At 47.7% G+C, this 26,048-nt stretch overlaps 2 protein-coding genes across 2 annotated transcripts in view; one reads left to right on the forward strand and one right to left on the reverse strand.

Moving 5' to 3' along the window:
• The window catches only part of PLCG2 (phospholipase C gamma 2), an 81,534-nt gene extending 64,579 nt beyond the window's left edge, over positions 1–16,955 (forward strand). The window contains exons 27-32 of the mRNA XM_049786270.1: positions 874–1,019; positions 2,319–2,433; positions 2,729–2,896; positions 4,705–4,793; positions 16,305–16,489; positions 16,913–16,955. Of these exons, the coding sequence (XP_049642227.1) occupies positions 874–1,019; positions 2,319–2,433; positions 2,729–2,896; positions 4,705–4,793; positions 16,305–16,489; positions 16,913–16,955 (746 nt within the window). The remainder of the gene's footprint in view (positions 1–873; positions 1,020–2,318; positions 2,434–2,728; positions 2,897–4,704; positions 4,794–16,304; positions 16,490–16,912) is intronic.
• The window catches only part of GCSH (glycine cleavage system protein H), a 729,662-nt gene that overhangs the window by 411,898 nt on the left and 291,716 nt on the right, over positions 1–26,048 (reverse strand). The gene's annotated exons all lie outside the window — the stretch shown is intronic.

Consider the following 26,048-nt stretch of genomic DNA (forward strand, 5'->3'; position numbering starts at 1 on the left):
CCTTCCTTCCTTCCTTCCTTCCTTCCTTCCTTCCTTCCTTCCTTCCTTCCTTCCTTCCTTCCTTCCTTCCTTCCTTCCTTCCTTCTCTCTCTCTCTCTCTCTCTCTCTCTCTTTCTTTCTTTCTTTCTTTCTTTCTTTCTTTCTTTCTTTCTTTCTTTCTTTCTTTCTTTCTTTCTTTCTTTCTTTCTTTCTTTCTTTCTTTCTTTCTTTCTTTCTTTCCTTTCTTTCTTTTTTCTTTCTTTCTCCTCCCTCCCTTCCTTTTATTTTTTCCTTTACTTTTCTCCTTCCCTCTTCCCCTTCTCCTCCCCTTTCCTTCCCTCCCTTCTTCCTTCCGTCTTTCCCTTTCTCTTTACTTTTTTTCTTCTTTCCTTTTACCTTCCTTCTTTTCTTTTCTTTTCTTTTGTTTTTTTTTGGGGGGGGCACACCCATTTGATGCTCAGGGGTTACTCCTGGCTAAGCACTCAGAAATTGCCCCTGGCTTGGGGGGACCATATGGGACGCCGGGGGAACGAACTGCAGTCCTTCCTTGGCTAGTGCTTGCAAGGCAGACACTTCTAGCGCCACCTTGCCGGCCCCTCTTTTTTCTTTTTTTTTATACAAAATTTTGGGGCCACACACAGCTGTGCTCAGGGCTAACTACTGGCCTTGTGCTCAGGGAAGACTGAAGACTGGAAGACTGAAGGGACCCTATGTGGTGCTGGAATAGAATCCATGCTGTCCCTGTACAAGTCAAACACCCTCGCCATGTACTGAGACTCTGTCCTGGATTCCTCTGCTCACCCCTGAATGGGGGATACCACCCTTCTACCCCCAAACAGACACCTTTCGGCCCTGCTGGCCATTCCTGGTCCCTGACCCCATTTGCCTTCCCAGATAAGTACATGCAGATGAACCACGCCTTGTTTTCCCTCAATGGGCGAACGGGCTATGTGCTGCAGCCTGAGAGCATGCGTGCAGAGAAGTACGAGCCCATGGTGTCTGAGAGCCAGAGGAAGATACAGATGACACTCACAGTCAAGGTGGGTTTGCGGGCCTGGAGAGATAGCACAGCGGCGTTTGCCTTGCAAGCAGCTGATCCAGGACCAAAGGTGGTTGGTTCGAATCCCAGTGTCCCATATGGTCCCCCGTGCCTGCCAGGAGCTATTTCTGAGCAGACAGCCAGGAGTAACCCCTGAGCACTGCCGGGTGTGGCCCAAAACCCAAAAAATAAAAAAATAAAAAATAAGGTGGGTTTGCCTCTATCTGGCCTGTGCAACCCCCAGCACTCTGGGTTCACCCTGTCGTTAGCTATCTGTACCCCTGGTCATTCCAAGGGAAAGCAAAGGTATCCCCATCTCTCTGTGCATCCCTAGGGGTAGTGGATTAGTCCAGCTTATGCTTCATCTGGCTGGGCACATGGTAGGTTCACCACTAGCCCAGCAAACCCTGGGAGGAAACAATCCCTTGGGGAACAGAGTTGGGTTCCCTACTTGTCAGTTGGGGCACTTCCATCCAGCTCCCCAAAGAATATACCATTGCTTTGTAAGCAGTGTTTTGATCTTGTACCTCTGGGTGACTTGGGAGAGTCTGGAAGGTGGAGAAGAATTATTTTAGGTTAAGAAAAAATAAAACTTTGAGGGGCCGGTGAGGTGGCGCTACAGGTAAGGTGTCTGCCTTGCAAGCGCTAGCCAAGGAAAGGACCACGGTTCGATCCCCCGGCGTCCCATATGGTCCCCCCAAGCCAGGGGCAATTTCTGAGCGCATAGCCAGGAGTAACCCCTGAGCATCTAATGGGTGTGGCCCGAAAAACCAAAAAATAAAAAAATAAATAAAGAAAGAAAAAATAAAACTTTGTAATCAAGCCTGGTCTAATCCCTGGCACTGCTAAGTGTGACCCCCCATTTCAAAATTTATTTTTAAAAAGAGGGAAAATAAAAAGAGGAAGCTGTGTCACCAATGGTCTTGGGGAAAAGGGTCATTAGGAGAATAATTTTATAGGACTGGAGTGATAGTACAATGGGGAGCCCATTTACTTTGCATGCAGCCAACCTGGGTTTGATCTCCGGCATCCCATATGGCCTCCTCAGACCCAGGCATAACCCCTGAGAACATCCAGATATGGTCCAATTCTACCCTCCTGCCCAAAAGAAAGTCTAAGGCTTCCATATTCTCTCCATATTTTGTTGTGATAGAGCTTGACCTCTAGGCCCCCTGGATTTGTGAGCGAGGTTCTGGGGTTCCCTGTGGTGCACAGTGGACACTTTGTGTCTCCCCTTTGTAGGGCCTCAGGCTTTCCTGGCAGGATCCTAGTGGGTGCACTGATTTTCCCTTTGGTCTAGGTCCTGGGGGCTCGGCATCTCCCCAAACTTGGTCGGAGCATCGCCTGCCCCTTTGTGGAGGTGGAGATCTGTGGGGCTGAGTATGACAACAACAAGTTCAAGACGACGGTCGTGAGTGAGTCCTGGGGCCCTGAAGGCCATTTTTCTGGCCTCCTTCCTTGTCCTTCTCCTCCTCCTTGTGAGAAGCAACAGCATCTTCTAAGCCCTGACATTAGGGGTAGTGGGCGGCTATCTGTGTTCAGGCCCTCCTACTTCTTCCCCAGGACAGGTTCTAAACCTGACCCACTGCCCTTTGGGACAGGGTCACAACACCCTGGGCCTGTCTCAGTCCAGCAGCCCCTGTCCCATCTGAGAGTAGTGTCTCCCCCCACCATCACCCTGTGTACCTGACGGTGTCCCCATCCTTCCAGATGACAATGGCCTTAGTCCTGTGTGGGCCCCGGCTCAGGAGAAAGTGACCTTTGAGATCTACGACCCCAACCTGGCTTTCCTGCGCTTTGTGGTATATGAGGAGGACATGTTCAGTGACCCCAACTTCCTGGCACATGCTACCTACCCCATCAAGGGCATCAAGTCAGGTGAGGTGTCCTGACATGCCTGGCTGCCATCCTGCCGTGGGTTTGCTCTGTATCTTAGAAAGCCAACCCGGAACTGTTCCCTCGGGGACAGTGAGATGGGGGTCCCAACCGAGCAGTGTGTAGAACCCCATGAGGCCTGGGTGATCTGAGAAGCCCAGAGTACCTAGATACTTTCTAAGACAGGCGCAAGCACCCTGAGCCAGGGCTGTGCCTCGAGCTTTGCTTCACTGTCAGGCTCCAATTCTCTCTCCTCCTCACCCCTGTCTCTCTGATTTCAGGACCCTCCTCTCTCCCCTCCTCACCCCTCCATACCCCCGTCTCTCTGCTCTCTGGACCCTCCTCTCCTCTCTTTGCCCTGTATCTGCTATTACAACCTTCCTTTCTTTCCTTCTCAGCTACATCCTGGAATTGAGAGAGAGAGAGAGAGAGAGAGAGAGAGAGAGAGAGAGAGAGAGAGAGAGAGAGAGAGAGAGAGAGAGAAGGAGGGAGGGAGGGAGAGAAGGAGGGAGGGAGGGAGGGAGAGAGAGAGGTGGATGGGCTGGCACTGCTCTGATCATTATTCTGGGCCTCCCTCCAACTGTCTCAAGTTTTCTTGGAGAGGCAGCGTGTCCAAGGGGCTTGTCCATGTCCAACGGACATTACATCAACACTCACCACTGTCTCTCTCTCTCCTCCTCACTCTTCTCTCTTTGGACACTTGACTCACCAGCCCCTGCATGACATCCTTCATTTCTTTTTTACTGTCTCAATGTTTCAAGGATGTATGAGTCACGGGCCCCACAGTTTCCTGGACACCCCTGAGGTCACAGCTCCCCTGTTTGCTCAAAATCATGTTTTAAGCGAAAGGGAATTTTGTTAAGTTTTATTGATTTCTACACAGGGAAAGTCTTTTCTCTTGCTGTGGTCGAGAAGCTATTTATTTATTCTTATGAGAAGCTCTTTAGATATGTGTGTGTGTGTGTGTGTGTGTGTGTGTGTGTGTGTGCTCAGTGCTTAGGGCTGACTTCTGGCTCTGTGCTCAGGCAGGGATCACTCCTAGTGGGGGACCTATATGGGGTACCAGGGATCACACCTGGGCAAGCAGCCTCCCCACTATGCTCTCTCAGACCCAGACTGAGAGTTCACAACATGGCTCCCACCTTCTGTTAATCTCTTACACCCACCCAGAGCCTCAGCTGTTCTGTCTTCCTGGGGATGGGGGTGAGGCTTGCTTTCCAGTGCCATGGGGCCCCAAATTGATTACCAGACACAAGCTGTGTCTGTGCTTATAAACTTAAACCAGAGATTTCAAATGCAAAGAAGAAATCCTCCAAAGTGCTGACCACACATCTCTGGAAAAAATGAAATAGAAGGAACAATCCCTTTATGCATAAGACGTGGGGCGGCTGAGACCAAGGATAAATTTTGTCTCCTGTTACTGGGCTTGGTTTAAGCCTTTAAGCCGCTGAAGAGTAGAGGGAGCCTGGATAGTGGATTGTGTTTGAACCTCAGCACTAGGTCTTAAACCTCCAGCACTCCCGGCAGGTTTGGCCCCTGTGCTGTTGGGTCTTGCACCCTGGGGCTGGGGATGCTCTTTCACACTCTCAATCACACTCCCAAGGTCACACCCCAAGTCTCGTTTCCTGACTTCACACCCAGGTTCTCCTGCTCTGCAGTACCTTGCCCACCCCACTCCGTCCCTGGGACATCACTAACTGTGGTTCTAATTCTGATGACACTGGGGAGGGTCAGCACTTACTAAGACTACTGGGGGGGGGGTGTGTGTGCAAGAAGCTGAGACCTGATCTCTGACTTGCCCTTTGCTGCAGGGTTTCGGGCCGTGCCACTGAAGAATGGCTACAGCGAGGACATCGAACTGGCCTCTCTGCTGGTGTTCTGTGAGATGCGGCCCGTGCTGGTGAGTGAGTGAGTGAGTGAGTGTGTGTGTGTGTGTGTGTGTGTGTGTGTGTGTGTGTGTGTGTGTGTGTAGCCCTGAGGGCTGGAGTTCTGAGAATGAGCTATTGCATTCCCATGCACTGTCCTATCCAGAACAGCATTGCTTTCAGCCCCAGTTTGCCTCTGTTTGCCCTCCCGTCCCACTTGCAGAATTCGCAGTTGTGCTGAGTTGGGATTGAGTGTTCGCAGAATGAAACCTCTGGAAGTTTCTAGAAGCCATATAATGCTGGTCTAGGCCCCACCTTCTCTGGGGGATCGTCTCCCTGAGCATGAATGAATGGGCATTCTGAGGGGTGTGGTGGGAACAGCCACAGGGGGATTTGGGAATAGCAGGTGGTTTCTAAATGCAAAACCAAAGGTTAATTCCAGTAGTCTGAGTCCCAAGTCCCAGCGTTTCCCCCTGCTGACTTTCTCTCATCCCTGCCTTTGGCAGCCCCTTCTGGGGGACTTTGAGTGTCGCCCTCTGGTGGCCATTTTTGGAAGGACGTGCTGGGACTCGACTTCTCAAGTGTTTGGGCCTTGGCTTCCTTTGCTTCGGGAAATGGAGTTTTCTTGTCCTTTTAACTTGCGCAGGCCTCAAGGAGACAAGATCCTTTGAGGATCCCAAAGGAATTGGGCACAGACCAAAGAACCGGGGGACCTTTCTGGAACTCTGAAATTTGAGGATTAGTTAGAAATGCTGCACCTGGGGCTCAGGCCTGCCTGGAAAATCTCTGCCTAAGGGCTCTTCACTCTACCTTCCTGTGTTGCACGGATGGGCAGAGTTCTCTGGTTCTCTGCCCGCTGACTCAAGACTTTGTCTTGTGTTCTCACATGGGTTTCCAAGCTTCTCAGCTCCCGGTTCACTTGCCACCGTCTCACCGAGAGATTGGTTGTTTGCAGACTCTCTCCCCTTATAAATAATGGTTTTCATGGAACATTTTTAATTAAGGGCTGTTTCCTGGGGCTGCGTGTTTAGTAATGGAATAATACATCAAAAAGAGAGAAGAGAGAGCAACCAGTACCCGAGAAGATACGACTTGTTCCCCCAAAAGCATTAGCTCATGTCCACGCCTTCTGTGTCCTCGCCTTGAAAACAGCTTTGGCACAAATGGTTTCTTTCACCTACTTGTGGGGGTAGGGGGTGTTGAATGTTTGTCCTCATCATCTGAGGGGGCCAGTGTGACTTGCCTAGGTGCTGGAGAAATAAGTTTGGGTGTTGGGGCTCTAGCAGGGTCCAGCAGGAAGAGCTCAGATTCACATTTTAGATTTCTGTTTTTTTTTTTTTGGGGGGGGGACACACTCGGCAGCACTCAGGGGTTACTCTTGGATCTGAGTTTAGAAATTATTCTTGGCAGGCTCAGGGGGACATTTGGGATGCTGGGGATCGAATCCAGGTTGGTTGCATGGAAGGCAAATGCCCTACCTGCTGTGCTATCTCTCCCATAGTTCAGATTTCTGGAAGCCCAGAAGGCAGCTGCCCTCTGGAGTTGAGCTGGTGCTGGTCTGGAGACTTCTGCATAGTGGGTGACACAGAGCCAGGCCTCCCAGTGCCTCCATAAATAGTTTTCACAAGGTCTGCCGAAGAGAGCAGATATGGGTGTGACCACACCCTGAGACCCAACAGAGTTTCCTAACTCCAGTGCTTATAGTTGGAAGGAAAAAGTTGGGAACTAGTACACCCTCCCAGCCAGGCTAGTCAGGACCCTGGGGGCCAGCAGTGGATGGAAAAGTCGTTAGAAACAGCAGCCAGGAGCCTCCACATCTGCATCTCCAGACTGGGCAATGTACCTATGAGAATCTGAACAAGGAACAGGATGGAAGATGTGGCTTGTTCCTCAGGGGACCCGTGTTAGGGACCCGCAGGCATGAAAGGGGTGTCATAGAATGCAGGGTCCCTCAGAGACAAGGGTGTGCGAGAGATCCCACATTCCATGGGATGCCCTTTATTTCTCTAAGGCAGGGGTGCTGAACAAGTTTGACACAAAGAGCCAAAATTTTAAACTGTGAGAGTCAGAGAGCCACACCACGCATTGACCTGCCAAAACAGACAAACACTCACACAGAAGCATATAATTTTAACAATAATCTATTAAACACATATTGCATTTTGCCATTTTGAATGAGGGTAAAAATCCTGTCGCCACCCCTGCTCTAGGGCCTGGCTGATGGCTGCTAGTAAGGAGACACTAAACGCCAAAGTCTTTTCTGGGATTAATGGCCTGAGAAGGCTTGCTTGGTTTCAGAGGGATAAAGAGTTTAACATGCACAATCCCCAGCCAGGTTATGTCAGTGAATGTTTGAAAGTTCTGAGGATATGGCCAGAGCGATAGAGCAGTGGTAGGGTATTTGCCTTGCATGCAGATGACCCAGGATGGACCTCAGTTCGATCCCCAGCATCCCAGATGGTTCGGCAAGCCAGGAGCAATTTCTGAGCACATAGCCAGGAGAAACCTCTGAGTGTCACTGGGTGTGGCCCAAAAACAAAAACAAACAAAAAAAAAAAAGTTTGAGGATAAAGAAAACACCCAAATTTCCCAGCATGCTGTCATCCTCAAAAAAAATCTAGAACTCTACTATCAAAGTCGCCCTCTTCTGCTGAGAATGCCACAATTAGACCAGTAAGACCTGGGCGGAGCCATAGGACAGAGGGGAGGACACTTGCCTTGCATGCTCCCAGCCTGAGTTAAATCCCTGGCACTGTAGGTGCGATTCCTGAGCATAGAGCACAGAGCACAGAGTAAGCCCTGCGAACTGCCAGGTGAAGCCCCCAAATTGAAAGCAAAACAACCCCCAGATCAATTAGACTGTGCAGTGCCCAGTGATATGTGGACAAGGCAGCAAGGATATATAGCAGGTAAGGAAATTCCCTGTACACCACGATCCCGCTGGAGAGAAGTTTCCCCAAAGGGAGATGAAGAGGCAGGAGCAAAAAATACCATACTTGGTAAAACCTACAGTACAGAGACACTTGGATTAACATTGGTCGTGTCAAGCACCTAATAAGGGCTCTTGAAACAAAATACACAGTTCCATAATAGTGTGGAACTGAAAATGACTAGTATCAGTAAAATCAAGAATCAAGAGGTAAAAACAAAGGTGTCTTTAACATTTCAACTTTGATTAGGATGGCAGGGGTGGGGTGGGAGAAACAGGAAGGAAAAGAGGGTGAATTAGCCAAAGCGTCTTTTGCAAGGAAGGCTCATTTTGCTATTTTGATGTAAAAAGAAAATGCTGGTTAGGATCGTGTTAAATAAAAATAAGAAAGGGACCGGAGTGGCAGCACATCGGTAGGGGGTCTACCTTACATGTGACTGACCCAGGACGGACACGGGTTCGATCCCTGGAAGCCCATGTGGTCCCCCGAGCCAGGAGTGATTTCTGAGCACAAAGCCAGGAGTAACCCCTGAGTGCCACTGGGTGTGCTCCCCAAAAAACAAAACAAAAACAAACAAAAAGAGAAAGAGTAACCATTCATGGAAAAGCAAAGGAGAGTAAGGAAGGAGAAGAAAGAGGAAAAACTTTATCAAGAGAGTAAGATTCAAAAAAAAAAAATGAGAGCGTAAGACTCAGGGAAAGAGATAAAGAAAGACATTCACCAATGATGGAATCAAAACAATAATTAAAATGGAATAACAAAGCCAGACAGCTTTTCCGTGAGCTGGGTTCTCGTATGAGGGGGAAATAAAAGCACACAGAAATCAAAGATTTATCGGAAAAGATAATTGAAGACTTACAAAAATGGGGATGGAAACATTAACACCAAAATAGAATTTAATACGAAAAGGAGGAAAAAAAAAAAAGCATGGGGAAGAACAGTCAGTGATGTACAAATTTTGTTTATTAAAGGCATCTGGGCCGTGAAGGAAAATTCTCTGAGAACTGGAGCATGTGCTCTGCACATGTGAACGTTTGGGGAGGCTGCATTGCATCCTCCAAAAAAAATCATGAGGCATAGGGGAGCTCTCGGCACTTAATAAGGAAGCACACAATAAATAGAACAAGCCAAAAGCTCCTACAAATGTAAAGGCTACATTTAATGCAAATGCTGAATGTAATTTACATTACTGTAAATGCTGAAGATTGGTTTAACCAAGTAGAGTCTGGCGGGGCTGAAATGACATTGCAGCTGGTAGGACATTGGTTGGCCTTGCACATGGCCAATCCAGGTACACTCTGGCATCTTCTATGGTCCTCCAAGCACCCTCCGGAGTGATTCTTGAGTACAGAGCCAGGAGTTAGCTATGAGCATGGTTGGGTGTGGCCCCAAACAAAACGAAACAAAACAAAACAAAACAAAAAAACATAGAGTCCGACATACCAAAAAAAAAATCAGCAAAATTTTCATGATCCAACTAGTTTTAGCTTGATTTAAAAAAAGTCTGCAATTTGGTGTTCAATAAGTAAAACAACCAACTGGTGTATTTCTCAGGAATGTTATAAAGTTGATTGCCTATTTAGTCATAAAGAAAACCATAAAACATTAAAAGGAACCGTGATTTGTTTCACAAGTCATCATTTGCCTGTTACCTGATAAAATTCAAAAGATAATACAAGATGGACAAAGTGTTTATTCCTTGGAAAGAATAGATTTCTAGATAAAGCATCAAAAAAATCAAAACAAATTCCCCAGACAGTAGTCGAATGCATTTGCTGTAACTATACATAGAAGAGAAAAGTGCTTTTACCTCAAAATTGCAGAAGATCGAGAACGCAGGAAGTATTTTCATCTTTGCAAAACGTTGACACCGATAAACTCCGAACAGCAGAAATGGAAAAGCTAATGGAATGTGGAGAAATCAGATGCTGAAACAGATGCTTCAAGGGCTGGATTCAGGACTGGAGAGACAGCACAGAGGGAGGGGTCGCTTTTCTGGCTGCAAATAGGCCTCAGTACTGCCAGGGGCACCCAAAAAAAGACAAGAGGAAGAAAAGGGGGTGCCAAAGAGAGCAGAGCGAGAGTGAACTTCCCTTGCATTCTCCCGACCTGGGTTTGATCCCTGATACCTCTTATGGTCTTGTGAGCACCACCAGGAGTGATCCCTGAGTGCAGAGCCAGGAGTTAGCCCTGTGCATTGCTGGATGTGGTCCAACCATCACAAGACAAACAAACAAACAAACAAACAAATAAAAACCCAACAACTCCAAAACTAAAGGATCAAAAGAAGAGCATGAGCCCAGGGATAGTGTTGTGCTTTTCTCTGGTTTCAGTCCTCACCACTCATACAGGGTGGAAGTTTCTGGAGTGTCTCTGTGTCAGTCTCTGCACACACCTTAGTCTTGTCAGTCTTGTCCACCAAGAGGGCCTCAGACCAGTGACCCCTGCTAGCAGCAATTTGCCAGCAAGTATCTGGGTATCATATTTCTGAGTACCATTCTCCAGCAAGAGAGCCCAGAGCTCCTTAGACCAGCGGTTGTTTCTGGCTCCCGAGGACAATGCTGGAACATTGCACCATGGCTGTATTCTAGCCTGCAGAAAGGAAACTCCTATGTGTGTATGTGTGTGTGGGGGGGGAGCGTGGTTGTGGTACTTTGGGGAAACCAGGGAGCATTTGCCGGCTGCCATAGAGGCAGTGAGGGCGAGGAAAGCATGTCAGACCCGATGGTGGGCATTGTCATAGGCGAGATCTGTGGACAGATGCCAGGCCCCAGCTAGTTCAAGGAGAAACAAGATGTTGGCACAGTCTCACGGCTTCTTTCGCCCAGAAACATGTAGGTTGGGAGAGAAGAGAGCCATGAGCAAGGCTGGGCCTGCTGATGCCATTAACCTGCCCCCCCCACATGAAAAGACAGAGAGGGTGCACCTGATAGACACAGAGTGGGCATTAGACAGGGCATTGGACCCACCAGTGGCCCCCAGAGGTGTGTCCTGGAGGGTGCAGGGAATGTGAAGACAGAGTGGGGGCCTGGCCTGCAATCAGGATCCAGGACATGGAAGGCAAGGGCCATGAAACCCAAGGAAAAAATGGGGTCCTGTCAACATTGTTGGATTTTGCAGGAGGTTTGCCTGGGAAACCAGGGTGTGAGGGTTAGAGGCCCTGAGAGCTTGGATTATTTCCACAGCTTTTCTGGAAGCTGAAAACATCAGTACAGAGAATAGCAGGGCTTGTGGAGACGCACAGGGACAGGCATTGGCTTTACGCTTGGCCTTGTAGGCTGCCTGTCCTTGTGTGATCTTTGGCATGGCTTATGGTCCACCGAGCACTGCCAGGACTTACTCCTGAGCACAGAGCCAGGAATAGTCCCTGAGCACCACTGGGTGTGACTTTCCTCCTCCAAAAATACCAACCAAAAACACAACAGTGTGTTTGACAATACATATTTCTTACATATGTGCTTGTATATTAAACAGAAGATAAAGTGGTTCATAAATCATAAGGTCACATAAGAAATCATAAGCTCACAATGTAAAAGGTTTGATAGAACTAAAGAGGTTCTGTCTTTCATTGGGGTACAGGGGTGGAGGTAAGAGACGGAGGCAGTCAGACAAATCCTTCTATCTTACCCCCTAGCTGGCATGCCCCAAGCTTGCAGTAAAACTGAGAGTGTCATGAGCAGGTCAGGGTATTTGATGGGGCCTAAGCAGACAGGGCCAGGGAAAGAAATTGCTGCAGCAGGGCAGCTCCTAAGCAGTGCTCAGGGAGCCCCAGATTCCCTGATTTTCAGCCAGGTGGGCTGGAGATTCACAGGTTTGCCTTGGGGCCTGAGGGTACAATGCTGCATTGGCCCAGTGGAACTGAGGATTACCCACAACCAGGCTGGCCATGCCAATGACTCCAGGGCTGCCCCTTCGATGCTCAAGGTATCTGGGCTACAGCCTAGAGTACCATTGTCCTATCTCCCAGCTCCTAGAGATGCATTTTGAGGCAGATGCTCACACCTATAATCAGTCTTGAGTTGGTTTTCAGAACCAGAAGAGCAGAGAAGGGCTGTATCCTTGGTGGGAGAACCAGAGTTAGAGAGGAGATGGCATGGGGGTGCAGGAGATGGCATGAGGGGGCTCCTTCTCCTCAGTGAAGACCTACCAGCTCTCTGAAGCTGGTAGCTCTCAGAAGCTCTCAGAAGCAAGGGCTTTGATCATCTCGGAATAGTGGGGTTGGAGGAGAGAGGAGCAGATGGTGTTTTAAGGATGGGGATACTTTTCTTTCTTTGGAAAGGGGGGTTGGGGCCACAACTGGTGGTGCTCAGGTGTTACTCCTGGCTCTGGGCTCAGATTTCACTCCTGGTAGGCTCTGGGACCATATGGGATGCTGAGAATTGAACCCAGGTCCATCCTGTGTCAGCTGCGTGCAAGGCAAATGCCCTCAGCTGTGCTATCTCTCTGGTCCCTTTTCTTTTCTCTTTTCTTTTTGTTCTTTTTCTTTTATTTTGGGTGTTTGGGTTACACCTCATGGTGCTCAGGGTTCCTCCTGGCTCTGAGTTCAGACTTTACTCCTGGCAGGCTTGGGAGACCCTATGGGATGCTGGGATCAAACTTGGGCTGGCAGCGTGAGAGGCAAACACTTCCTCTCTGCGATGTTATCTTTCTGGCCTCGGGGTGCTTTTTAGCCTTTTTCTTGGGGGGGGGTCATACCCAGCAGCGCTCAGGGGTTACTCCTGACTCTATGCTCAGAAATTGCTCCTGGCAAGCTCGGGGGACCATATGGGATGTCAGGATTTGAACCACCATCCTTCTGCATGCAAGGTAAATGCTCTACTTCCATGCTATCTCTCCAGCCCCTCGGTATGCTTTTTTGAGTGAGGTAGAGAATGGGGCCGATGGATAGGCCACTGCTGTGTCACTCTATTTCCACATTGGTGTTTGCAGGCATCTGTGGGGCTGCACTCATTAGACATTAAGAGGAGATTTTTCTCCCTCCCCAAACCTGTGGAAGAGACGATACATGCAGCTTCCTGGGAATGAATGCAGAATGCTCACATTTCACCGTGGGACCAAAAAATGATTCTTGTAGTTTTCTCTTCAGGGAAAATGTCCCATAATAGGCAGCATATGGCTTCTATTGGGGATCGGAGACACAGCACCATCTAATAATGAGGATCTGCATTCTTTCCTCCCAGGATCATCTGGGTTTGTATTTTGTCCTTGATGGTTGGGTAACTAGCCCAGGTTCTTGGCTCTCATGTGTTCTTATTTTTTCACAGCTTCTCTGGGGGTGGTGATGGGGGTGGCATTTGGGTTTCTTTGTCACTACAAAACAACAGGGGGCTCTTGCACTTTATTTGCATATCTGTCCACTTTTCGGTTTTTAAGTTAACCATTTCTCTTCCTGTCTTTACTGATTCCATCTGCCTCCCCATAAACTTTGGCCCTTGTCATGACTGCCTGTGTCTGGTGAACGAGCACTGCTCATTTTCATTTTCCTGGGTTAAGGTAGTGAGGACTGAGACACAGCAACATATTATGGTGGCTTTGATCCTCAGAAACAGCCTTCAGAGGAAAGCAAACTGAGCAAACGCTTCAGCTCAGGCACTGTTCAACTACTTGGTGAAAGCCTTGGGTCATAGTAGATCCAGAAACCCAGAGATGATTCATATGGGAACAACAGCAGAAACATACATTTTTCAAGCAGGAAACCAGCATACCAGGTAGGCAGTACCAGAAATGAGCCTCAGCAGAAACCCGACATGGATGCTGGGGTGTTAAAATGAACTTAAGGGATGAGGGGCCAGAGGGACAGCTCAGTGGGTAAGACTCTGCAGGCCTTGCAAGTGGCTAAGAAGAACCTGGTCTCTGCAGATGGTTCTCTGAGCCACATGAGGAGGGATCCATGCCAGGAGTAAGCCCTGAGCATTGCAGGGTGTGATCCATCCCAAACCAGAAACAAATCCCCCCAAACTTAGATGCTAAAACATTTTCAGATGATATCTTTATAGATGTATTTTCAACCTGGATCTTTGAGATTGCTCCCAACTGTGTGTGTGAGTGATAATTTTTATGAAATTACATTTATTTATTTATGTATTTATGTATTTATGTATTTATTTATTTATTTATTTATTGGGATTGGGCGACATCCAGCTGTGCTTAGGGGCCAGTCCAGGCTCTGTGCTCAGGGATCACTCTGACAATACTCAGGACACCAGATGTGGCACCAGGGATTGAACTGGGATTGGCCACAGACCATACAAGCACCTTATTAAGGCTCAGTGCTTTAATTAAGAAATGAAATTAGGGGCCGGAGAGATAGCATGGAAGTAGGGCGTTTGCCTTTCATGCAGAAGGACGATGGTTTGAATCCCGGTATCCCATATGGTCCCCTGTGCCTGCCAGGGGCGATTTTTGAGCATAGAGCCTGAAGTAACCCCTGAGCACCGGGTGTGATCCAAAAACAAAACAAAACAAAACAAAAATTAGAAATGGTTTGTTTTCTCATGTGAAATCAATGTGTATTTTTGCTTTAAAAGCTTTTTTTTTTTTTTTTTTTGGTTTTTGGACGACACCCAGCGGTGCTCAGGGGTTACTCCTGGCTGTCTGCTCAGAAATAGCTCCTGGCAGGCACGGGGGACCATATGGGACACCGGGATTCGAACCAACCACCTTTGCTCCTGGGTCAGCTGCTTGCAAGGCAAACGCAGCTGTGCTATCGCAGCTGTGCTATCTTTCCGGCCCCTTTAAAAGCTTTTTATCTTTTTTTTTTAATCTGAAACCAGGCAAGGTAGGTAATATCCTCAGGAACCGGAACTTGTTGTCTGCCTTTAATCACCTTGATACTTTACTGGACCTGCCCAGAGAACCCCTTTAGAACATTCCTGAGGCCAAATCACCACATCTAGATTTAGAGGGGAGAAAGACTTTCCTTTTCAGGTGATTTCACATGTCAGCAAATCAGGATTTTTCAAGCATGGAAGGAAAATAATGTTAATATAACCAATAAATGTGTAAGCAAGATAATTTACTCCAGCGAATCTAAAAACAACTTGGAAAACTATTTTTTGGGATTGCTAGGATGGAACTCCGGGCCTCACACATGTAACTGGCCTTCCACAAACCATATCACCAGCTTAGAATGTATATTTTTTGTATAGTTTTTACAAAAGGAGAGCATGCATTTTAAGGAAAATGAGACTTCTCTGAAACAAGAGTGTATAAGAATGAAAGAAGTAAGTCAAAATTCTGGGAATATCATTAGAAAAGTATTGCAGTCTTTTAAAAAGTGAAAATATAAGTGGAAACTCAAGGACAGAGTTTAGGAAAATTTGTTATTAATTACACGTTTGGGCTCTCTGAGTCAAACTAGCCAGAGGGAGCAAAGAATTTTAAATTAAAAATGTTGAAGAATTTGCTTTGAACACAGCAGGACAATTATATGAAAGGTTCTTTTTTTTTTAAACATTTGATGGCTGAGAATTTTTTCAGCATTGAAGAGAAGAAATCTTTTGACTATAAATCAGCAGTGCAGACAGGAGAGAGGCAGAGAAACACTATGAAATGGGCAGGATACCAGGATGAAGAGAAAAGTGTGGAAAGCGAGTCAGAGAGATAGTACAATGGGGAGGGTGCTGGTCTTGCACGTGGCAGATCTGGGTTCGATCCCTGGCAGCCTTTAGGGTCCCTGAGCTTGCCAGGAGTGATCTCTGAGCCAGGAGTAAGCCCTGAGCAATGCTGGGTTTGGCCACACACACAAACACAAAACTGAAAATGAAAAAGTAGATGTGAAAAACGAAACAAAAGGAGTTGACAAGTGTTAAAAATGAAGTCATCCCCCCAATCTAACAGCAAGTGCAGCCTGAGGACTAAGGGACTCCCCTAAATGTTGCAGACCCCCGTGGCCTCTCTGGACCACGCATCTCACCTCCTTTTCCCAACTGGCTAACCTTACCCCGTCCTACTGGCTGAGCCCTAGTCTCCTCCTGTGGGCCCTCCATTGACTCATTTTCCCCCTTGGGATATCCTGAGAACCCGTATGGGACCACAGGGCCCCTGGGTGAGGAATGCCTCAGTGGGAAGCCCGGCAAGAGACCAGGGGGTCCCCAAATAAGCACTGTTTGAAGGACCACCATCAGGAAAAGGCTGAGACACTCGAGACCCATCTTCTAAGTGGGCAGGGAGAACAGAGTGGGTGGGTTTGGATTTGGCGCCCAGAACTAGTGTCAGCAAGCGTTGCCAGACCTACCAGGCCTCAGCCAGGCAGGGAGGAACATGAGCAACAACATGAGCAACCAGGAAGCCAGCTGTGTGCAGGGAAGGATGCGGTATAGACCAGCGCCATGTGCAGGGAAGGATGCAATATGTAAACCAGCCCTGTATGCCGGGTCGACGCTGTGTAGGCTAACACTGTGAGTGCAGGGAGGGATGTGGTGCAGACTAACACTGTATGCAGGGAGAAACATGGTGTGGGAGGAACATGGTGTGTGGCCTTCTCTTCGCTCAGTCGGGGTTATCTTGGCCCCGCACCTCTCTGACCCGTCGCCCTGCACCCCTGATCATCCCCCCCCCTGCAGCTCTGACCATCCCCTGTACCCCTGACCCGCACCCCTGACCGCCCCCCTGTAGGAAAGCGAGGAGGAGCTGTATGCATCTTGCCGGCAGCTGCGGAGGCGCCAGGAGGAGCTCAACAACCAGCTGTTCCTATACGACTCGCAGCAGAACCTGCGTGGGGCCAGCCGCGATGCCCTGGTGCGGGAGTTCACGGTGACTGAGAGCCAGCTGCAGCAGTGCCAGGAGAAATGCAATCGCAGGTGCGCCCAGCTCGCGCCCCTCTGCACCCTACACCCTTCCAGGTTGTGCCTGAGCTCCAAACCGCTCCCTACAGTCAGCTCAGCGTGGGCCCTTCCTTTTGGGGCCCACAAAGGCGTTCCTGGGGTGCCAGTGCCCTGCAATGCCTAACTTTGTGCAGTGAAGAACTATAGAATTCAAGGTAGCAGAAGCCCCTACTAAGAAGCCGGTCCAGGCCCCTTGACTATATTACATTCCCTGCATTTCTCCTCTTTTCCTTTGCCCTCACTCCACTCGTGGTGCCTCCAGCCCCACTTAGGGAAACTCAATCTCAGTGAGGAGTTGGGAGGCCGGGCCAGGAGCAGATATAGATAATACCCCCACCCCACTTTACCCTGTGCCCCCCATGCAGCTGGGTCACGATGGAATCTTCTGCTTTGTTTCAGGTTACGGGAGAAGAGAATCAGCAACAGCAAGTTTTACTCCTAGGAGCTGGAGTTGATTGTGGGGAGACCATGGGGGATGCCCTGGTTGGACCCTGGGTGCCCGTATCACCCATGTGACTCGTCCTCCCTAAGCCTGCTGTCGTGGGGACGCTTCAGACAAGACCCCATTTTTTTTGTTGTTTGTTCTTTTGTTTTTGTTTTTTGGGTCACACCCGGCAGTGCTCAGGGTTAACTCCTGGCTCTATGCTCAGAAATCGATCCTAGCAGGCTCGGGGGACCATATAGGATGCCGGGATTCAAACCATCGTCCTTCTGCATGCAAGGCAAATGCCTTAACCTCCATTCTATCTCACTGGCCCCAAGACCCCGTTTTGGAGGCAACTTCTTGCTCTGCCTTTTCTCTCGGACAATCCCTTAACTTATACATCCATGAAGGAAACTGCAAACATGGACCCTGTTTTTGGCCTCTCCTGTTCAAACCGCATCGAATAAAAATCCGTGAAATGACCGACTTAGGCTTCTGAGCAGTGTCACCTGAGGACATAGAACTGGGCTGTAAGGACAGAGAAACCCTAGCTGGATTTTAGCCGAGGGACCAAAGTCCTCCCAGGGTTCCTTATCCCCAACAGCTTCTAGTTAGGAGTTCCTGGCTTGGTCAGCAGGCTCCGCCCAGGGCCACTGGAGTGGGGGACAGATCTATAGGCACTATGGGGAGGGTTGGACTGCTGGGTGGGAAATGGTCCCTAAGACAACTTCCCAGCACACTTCATCACTGGGGTTTCTGGGGAGGGGAGCGGGGAAGCCCCAGGATCCCAGATGAACCTGTCCTGGATGAGATGAAGGTGCTGTTGGGAACAGGGGATTTCCCAGCATCATCCCCTTTTCCAAGCAGGGAGATCACAGATGGGCACAAGAACTTCCTCCTTTGGGGCTCCAGTAATCCCCCAGTGTGATACTGCAGGGGTGACTTGGAGACGGTTGGGGAAGCTGGTCAGGAGAGTTGGGGACTGATTGGGGGTACAGGCACCGCCCCCCTCCGGCCTGTGACTCGTATACATTAGCTGGCAGTAGCAGCGATGCGTCCTGAGAGCAGGAATAAGATTCAAAGCCGCCCGCAGGCCTTGGCAGCACCTGAGAAGCCCAAATCCATCCCGCCTCCTGCCTTGGTCCTTGTGTCATGTCTGCACAGTCCAGCTAAGGTTATTATAACCTTTGTCCTCCATTTGCAGGAGTCCAGGACTCTCAACAGCAGCTTCACCTTCTTGATTGGGGAACCACACTTGTTCGGGGGTCAGGGTTCACTCCTGGCTCTGGGCTAGGAATTACTCCTTGTGGACTTAGGACCCTATGGAGTGCCAGAGATAGAACCTGGATTGATCACATGCAATGTGATCCTTACCTGCTGTACTATAGCTCTGGCCCCTTTATTTTATTTTATAATATTCTATTTTATTGGTTTGGGGGCCATACCCAGTGGTGCTCAGGGCTTAAATTTGGCTCTGCCCTCAGGGACCATATGGGATGCTGGAGATCGAATCTGGGTCTGCCACATAAGACAAAATACCCACTGTGTTATCACTTCAGCCCCTTTATATTTTTGAGGGGCATGTTCCGTGGTACTCAGCTGCTTCTCCTGGCTTGGTGCTCAGAGGCCATGTGGAAGGAAGCCAGGACTTGTGCATCTGATGTGTGTGTCCTGTTCTCCGAGCCAGCGGTCCCTTCACTTTCACACCAAAAACGTGTGGCCTGGCTGAGCCCCTTTTCAGTTTGTTTCTGTTGGTGTCAGAGAAACAGAAATGCGGGTACTGGCTTTTCGGCTGCTGCCAAGTTTGAACCCATGCCTGTTCCCCACCCCAATACAGAGCAAGAACAGGCATGTCTGTGTGTGTGCTGGGAGGCAGGGCTGGGGGTCAGACTCTGAATGGAGCCAGGAAGACCTCCCTTCTACCACTGTCTCCCTTCCCAGGCGCTAGAGCTCCCACTCCACCAGACAAGATTGACCTTTCCTAGTTGCCCCTTAACAGCAATATTTTGCTTTTTTTTGGGGGGGGGCACACCAGCTGTATTCAAGGGTTACTTATAACTCTGTGCTCAGAAATCATTCCTGGTGTTGCTTAGGAGACCATATGGGAGGCTGAGGTTCGAATTCAGGTCAACTGTGTACAAGGCACATGTCCTCCCTGCTGTGTTACTGCTCTGGCTCCACAGAGCAAGTTGCCATGCTTGCAGGATGACAGGGATAGCGAGGCACAGGGTGCTGTTGCTGCTCTCCCAGAGAGCCCCGAAGCCCCTCATATTAGTGAAAACTGCCCAGATGGGTGTGTGGCTTAGAAAAAGAAATGTCATGAATCCAGCTACGCAGCTGTATGTACTTGTGAGCAGCGCCACAGACAGGTGGGGCTGTGCCACTGTGTCTGTGGGACAGTTTGGTCTACCTTGGCTGGTTCAGATTCATGCCCCTCCTTTCCCCCATGCCCAAGTCTGTTTTTTCAAGTATCAGCCATTGGTGAAGAGTTCAGGGCACTGACTGATGAGGCTACAGGAAAGGGGAGGGAGGAATTGAGTATAATCCTAAAGTTCAAGGATTTAGGAGTTGGGAAATGTGGGTGGATTCTAACATGGAGTATTAGGAGGGATGTCAAAAACACCTTTGACAAATGGGATCTCAGAGTTCCTTTGCCAAGGACAATTTTAAGGACTGAATGGAGCCACCAGGGGCCCTGCAGTTCGGGGATCTGAGTAATGAATCTTTAGGAACTTTCCTCGTGTAGTGCAATTGAACTTCTGCCACTAGCCTCCTGTCTCAGTTTATCAGGGCACGCCAAGGACATGCAAGGCTTCTGCTATTTAGGGCTGATATTCCAGATCCTTCCCCAGCTCCCTATTTTCTCTCTTAAGACTATTGCTGAGGGGCCGGGCGGTGGCGCTAAAGGTAAGGTGCCTGCCTTGCCTGCGCTAGCCTTGGACGGACCGCGGTTCGATCCCCCGGTGTCCCATATGGTCCCCCAAGCCAGGAGCAACTTCTGAGCACATAGCCAGGAGTAACCCCTGAGCGTTACCGGGTGTGGCCCAAAAACAAAAAAACAAAAACAAAAACAAACAAACAAAAAAAGACTATTGCTGAGAGAGGGTGGTTGATGCCCATAGTTCATCTTCCAGGAGAGCAGTGGGCATCATTCAGTGCAGCTGTGTGGGAAAGTGAACATATCAACTATGCCCTACCTACTCCTCTGCAATTCCAGTGGGTTCCAGCTCCTTCAGGCCCCAATTCTGAGCCATTTTTATCATTCAGGAGGAGTTGGGAGAATCCTGTAGAAGATAGTCAGCCTCTTCACATCCTGCTTATGTACAAGTGGGAATCTTCAATGCTCCCACATTAGACCTGGGAGGTGAGAGAACTTGCCAACAGGCCTTCAAGCATCCGGGCCCAGGAGTGTGTTAGAAAAACACAACAGCTTCTAGTTAGGAGTTCCTGGCTTGGTCAGCAGGCTCGCCCAGGGCCACTGGAGTGGGGGACAGATTTATAGGCACTATGGGGAGGGTTGGACTGCTGGGTGGGAAATGGTCCCTAAGACAACTTCCCAGCACACAGGACAGGATCTACAACTGGGACAAAAGTCATATGATTTTGTTGTTGTTGCTGTTGGTTTGGCTGCTTGGTGTTTTGGACTAACACACAGCGCTGCCTTCAAGCATCCGGGCCCAGGAGTGATTTCTGAGCACAGAGCCAGGAGTAACTCCTGGGTGCCACAGGGAGTGGCTTAAAAACAAACAAACAAACAAACATAATAACAACAAAACAAAAACCCAAATAGGGCCCGGAGAGATAGCACAGCGGTGTTTGCCTTTGCAAGCAGCCGATCCAGGACCAAAGGTGATTGGTTCGAATCCCGGTGTCCCAGATGGTCCCCTGTGCCTGCCAGGAGCTATTTCTGAGCAGACAGCCAGGAGTAACCCCTGAGCACTGCCGGGTGTGGCCCAAAAACCAAAAAGCAAACAAACAAAAACCCAAATAAATAAGATGCATCAAGTCAGGTTTTTTGGAATAAAAATTCATTCAACTGGTGAAGGATGGAGCCCAGAAAGTGTCATAACCACTTCAGGAGGGAATTCAAGGAACAGTCCAAAGGGAGGCATGTAGCTGCCATCCCGACTGTTGACTTCTCCATCATTCATCCTGTGATTCAGTTAGTTCTTATTGGAGCCAGAGGAGAAGAAGCCAGCCATAGAATAGCAGGGATGGCACTTGCCTTGCATGTGGCTGACCCGGGTTCAATTCCCAGCATCCCATATGGTCTTCCAGAAAACTGCCAGTAATGATCCCTAAGTGCAGAGCCAGGAGTAACCCCTGAGCAGCGCTGTGTGTTAGTCCAAAACACCAAGCAGCCAAACCAACAGCAACAACAACAAAATCATATGACTTTTGTCCCAGTTGTAGATCCTGTCCTGTGAAGTCAGTGGATGGGATTTGATGGGTGACCCTGGATCTTTGCTGCTGGGTGGGGTGAATCCAATATGCACATAAAGGTACTAGGTTATATCCACCAATTCGGTCATTATTGTAAAAATTGTAAAAAATCAAAACATTGAAAAGTATGAAAAATAAAATATGTTTACTTGCTTGTTAGTTCACTGTTTTGCTGCCGAGTTTCAGGAATTCCTTCCAGAGTTTCCATCTCGATCTTCAGAGCTGGTTTATCTATATTTTCTTCCATGCCTTAGGTGGGCTGGCCATGTCCCTTGACAGTTCAGTTTGACACACAGAACTTGTTGACTTTGGTGAGTTCCTAGTCTTGCTTTTGTTGTCTTTGTGGTTGGGATTCTATCCTTGGAATCATCTCAAAGATCATTGCCAGGAAGCTTTTCTGTCTGTGTTATTTTAACAGGAGTTTTGAAATTTCAGGTCCACTATGAGTTGATTCCATGTATGGGGGAAGAAAGAGATCTGGTTTCCTTCTTTTGCATATGGATACCTTGTTTTCCCCCAAACATTTTGCTGAATAGGCTCCTCCACACTAGTAGCATAAATTCAGGTGAGTGTTCATATGAGTTATTTCTGCGATTCGCTCTGTCCCTCTTTGTGCCAACAAATATCATGATCCATTCATTGCCAGAGCATTTGAATAAGTTGAGAAATCAGGAAGTGAGAAGCTTCCAGTTTTGTTTTTCTCTTTTTTAAAAATTATTTTAGCTACTAGGTGGGTCCACAAAAATTTTAAGAAATTTTTTTGTTTTGTTTTATTTTTTGGTTTTGGGCCACACCCAGCAGTGCTCAGGGGTTACTCCTGACTCTGCATTCAGAAATCATTCCTGGTAGGCTTAGGGGACACTCTGGGATGCCAGGGATTGAACCCTGATCAGTTGCGTGCAAGGCAAATGCCCTACCTGCTGTGCTATTGCTCTGGCCCACTAAGGAAGTTTTTCTTTTTTTTTTATTTATTTAAACACCTTGATTACATACATGATAAGGAAGTTTTTCTAATTGTCAGCATAAACAAGAACTCACACCCCCCAAAGTTTAAGATCTTAATACTGAAAACTATATTTTGATATTTTGCAAAAAAGACAGAAGGAATAGATGGGATCATAGTGTGTTTTGAAGGAAGCATCTTCCTTCCATTATCAATTCTCTTTTTTTTTTTTTTTTTTTTTTGGTTTTTGGGCCACACCCAGTAACGCTCAGGGGTTACTCCTGGCTATGCACTCAGAAGTTGCTCCTGGCTTGGGGGACCATATGGGACACCGGGGGATCGAACCGAGGTCCGTCCAAGGCTAGCGCAGGCAAGGCAGGCACCTTACCTTTAGCGCCACTGCCCGGCCCTCAATTCTCTCTATAATATTAAAACAAATTAGTAATAAAAACACACCTCAACATTTTTATAGAACTTAATAAGCTAATGTTTATACAGATGTTATACAGATAATAAACAGCCTGGCAATTTTTGAAAAACTAGAAAAGAAATATGGGCCTAGCAAATAAAAGGATCTTATAAATTATTGATAGTGGAAACTATCTTATATTCACAGTGAAGGATATAAATAGCTCAACCTAAGAGAATAATGATAGGAGAAACAGAGATGGGGAAGCAGATGTAGGGGAGGGAGTGGGGACCTGAGAGGCAGGGAGAGGGATGAAGGGAGCGAGTACAGGGACTTGAATTTAGTAGAGGGGTGGATGATTCAACTGTAGTGAAAATGAGACTAAATGCAGAAAGCCTCGAGTAGAAAACTTGCTTCACATATTTTACTATAAACACTAGATATAGGGCCAGAGCAATAGTACAATGGGGAGGCTATTTTCCTTGAATGTACCCAACCCAGGTTTGATCCCTGGCAGCATGTCTGACATGGTCTTTTTTAGTAACCATGTTTTTTGTTTGTTTTGGTTTTGATTTTGGGCCACACTTGCTGGTGCTGAGGGATAATTCTGTGTTCAGGGATCACCCCTGGCAGGGCTCAGGAAACTTTATGTGGTGCCAGGGATCAAACCTGGGTCAGCCACATGCAAAGTACTGTACTCTCTCCAACTTCTATTAACATTCATTTTTTTGGGGTAGAGAGAGCCACACCTGGCAATGCTCAGGAATTACTTCTGGAATCACTTACTCAGGAATAACTCCTAGCAGTGCTTAGAAGACCTTATAGGATGTAGAGGACTGAACTCAGGTCAGCTGCATACAAGGCAGAATTAATATATATATATATATACATATATATATATATATATATATATATTAATACCCTCCCCACTGTGCTCAGGTATACCTTCTAATCCTAATTCTGGGCCTCAACCTTTGAAATACTTTTGCCTATTTCCACAAACAGACTTTGCTGTGTTAGTCAGTGAAGTAGGAGAAATAAAAGTAAAAAAAAGAATAAAAAAAATCAACACCAAAATCAACAGTAAGAACAAAACTTGATCCATAGTGGCACAGTTACCCTATGGAATACTATGCAGCTGTTCAAAGGGGCTTCAGTAGATTTATCATATCTGATGGTCACAAACGGGACACTTTTCTCACTACCAGCACATGGAAAAGCAGCTCATGCCCTGTGGTCCTGGATTTCCAAGGCAAGATCTAAAGTTAGAGGCCCGCCTGAACGCTGGGTTACAGCCCCACATGTGTGTCCTGAGTGCAGAGCAGAAAGGTGGCTGAGGAATTGCAGCAGCTCCCGAGTTTACTCTGGGAAGAATCTGGATACTGCAAGGGCCCTGAAAAACAGGTAGATCAGAGGGGCATGGTAAGGAAGGGTGCACAACCACAGGAGATGCCTGCCAGGGATGGGGCATCTAATGGGGCATTTGGACAACTGCTTCTCTTGTTCCAAGAGAGCCAGAAACTCGCAGAACAGCCTACGCTGAGGACAAAGCCAAACCCCAGCAAGCTAGCTGTGGGATGTCTCTGATCGTGTTCAGACCATGGAATAAATGAATTTTGGGGTAATTGAACTCACCTTTAAAATAGAACATTTTTTTTCCTATGGGAAGAAAGTTCTCACAAGAAAATCTAATAATGGGATTAATAAAAAAATAACGGCTTATGGATGTTAAGTGACACTTTATCCTTTTGGTCTAACATAAGCCCTTAAAGAATTCCATAAGAAAAGAAAGGTCTGTTTGTTTAAACAGTAAACTTTGCCATACAGGTCACAGGGACAGGTTGGTGCAATGTCTTTATGTCACAGAGGACAAAAATTAATCTTTAGGGGTTGGAGCAATAACACAGTGGTAAGGCATTTGCCTTGCACACAGCCAACATAGGATGAACCCTGGTTCGAATCCTGGCATCACATATGATCGCCTGAACCTGCTAGAAGCGACCTGCACACAGAGCCAGGAGTAACCCCTGAATGCTGCTGGGTGTGATCCAAAAACAAACAAAAAATTAATCTTTAGAACTTAGGCTGTATTTTTATTTTTAATTTTTTAAAGTTTTTGGGTCACACCCTGTGGCACTCAGGGGCTACTCCCGGGTCTGTGCTTAGAAATTGCTCCTGGCAGGCTCTGGGAACCATATGGGATGCCAGGGAAATGAACCTGGGTCCATCCCGGGTCGGCTGGGTGCAAGGCAAACATCCTACCACTATGGTCAAACACAACTCAGTGTTTGAAAGTCGATTTATGATAGAAGAATCACTTATGCTCAGGCAGATGGCTTATAAAATGCTGAGGAAAAAAATTTATGCTGTAATTTACTAATATTTTTGGATGTGGATTGCTCTGTTTAGAGACTCATCAGGTTCTGTTTGAATTCACCAAGAAGTTTTCTGGTTGCTTGCACATGCTGGTATTGGCCTATGAAATAAAAGTTGATTTTTACTGTGCTTGTAAGGTTGATCTTGGAATTCTTTCAAGGGCATTAATGTGCCGCATAATTGGTACCAATATTTACAGCAATATTTATCTTTCCACAGGCTCGGTGGCTGCTGACAGAGGCATTTAATTCAGACATTCATTCGCTATAAGGCTTTGCTAGTTTTTAATGATATTTGCTTTATTGGATTTTTTTTTGAGGCCACAACTGGCAGTGCTCAGGGATCATTCCTGGCAGTGCTTGAGGGACCTTATGGGATGCTGAGGATTGAACCCAGGTTGACTGCGTGCAAGGCAAACATTCTACCTGCTGTTATGGTAGCCCTGATATTTGCTTTTTCTGCCTGCAAGGGCCAAGGATTGCTTTGGATAAATGTGAAGGTGTCTTATTTTCTGATCATCCAGCATTGGGTAAATGCAGGGCAGCGTCTGCTTGCTCAGTCTAATTCCTAAACACACACACACACACACACACACACACACACACACACACACACACACACACGAGATCTACTTTGCCACGATCACTTTGTCATGTTGATATTTTAGGACTGGGACTATATTGCTGCCCACTCAGAGTTGAGGGGCTCTGTTTGGCTTCTCCTCTATAGCTCCAAAAGTATTATGTCCCCTCAAATCCATCTCCAAAGGAGTCTGAAATTATGAATATTATGGAGAAAGATGTCACCCTTTAAGTAAGTGGAACATTGTATAGATACTGGTGACTGCTCCATTGATCATACACACTGGGACACCTTTGCAAGTGAAAAGGGGGTTTCTTCACAGAGTCGGGGTGACTCTACATGTTGAGTTTCCACCTCT

The sequence above is a fragment of the Suncus etruscus genome, chromosome 14, assembly GCF_024139225.1.
Source record: "Suncus etruscus isolate mSunEtr1 chromosome 14, mSunEtr1.pri.cur, whole genome shotgun sequence".
NCBI lineage: Eukaryota > Metazoa > Chordata > Mammalia > Eulipotyphla > Soricidae > Suncus > Suncus etruscus.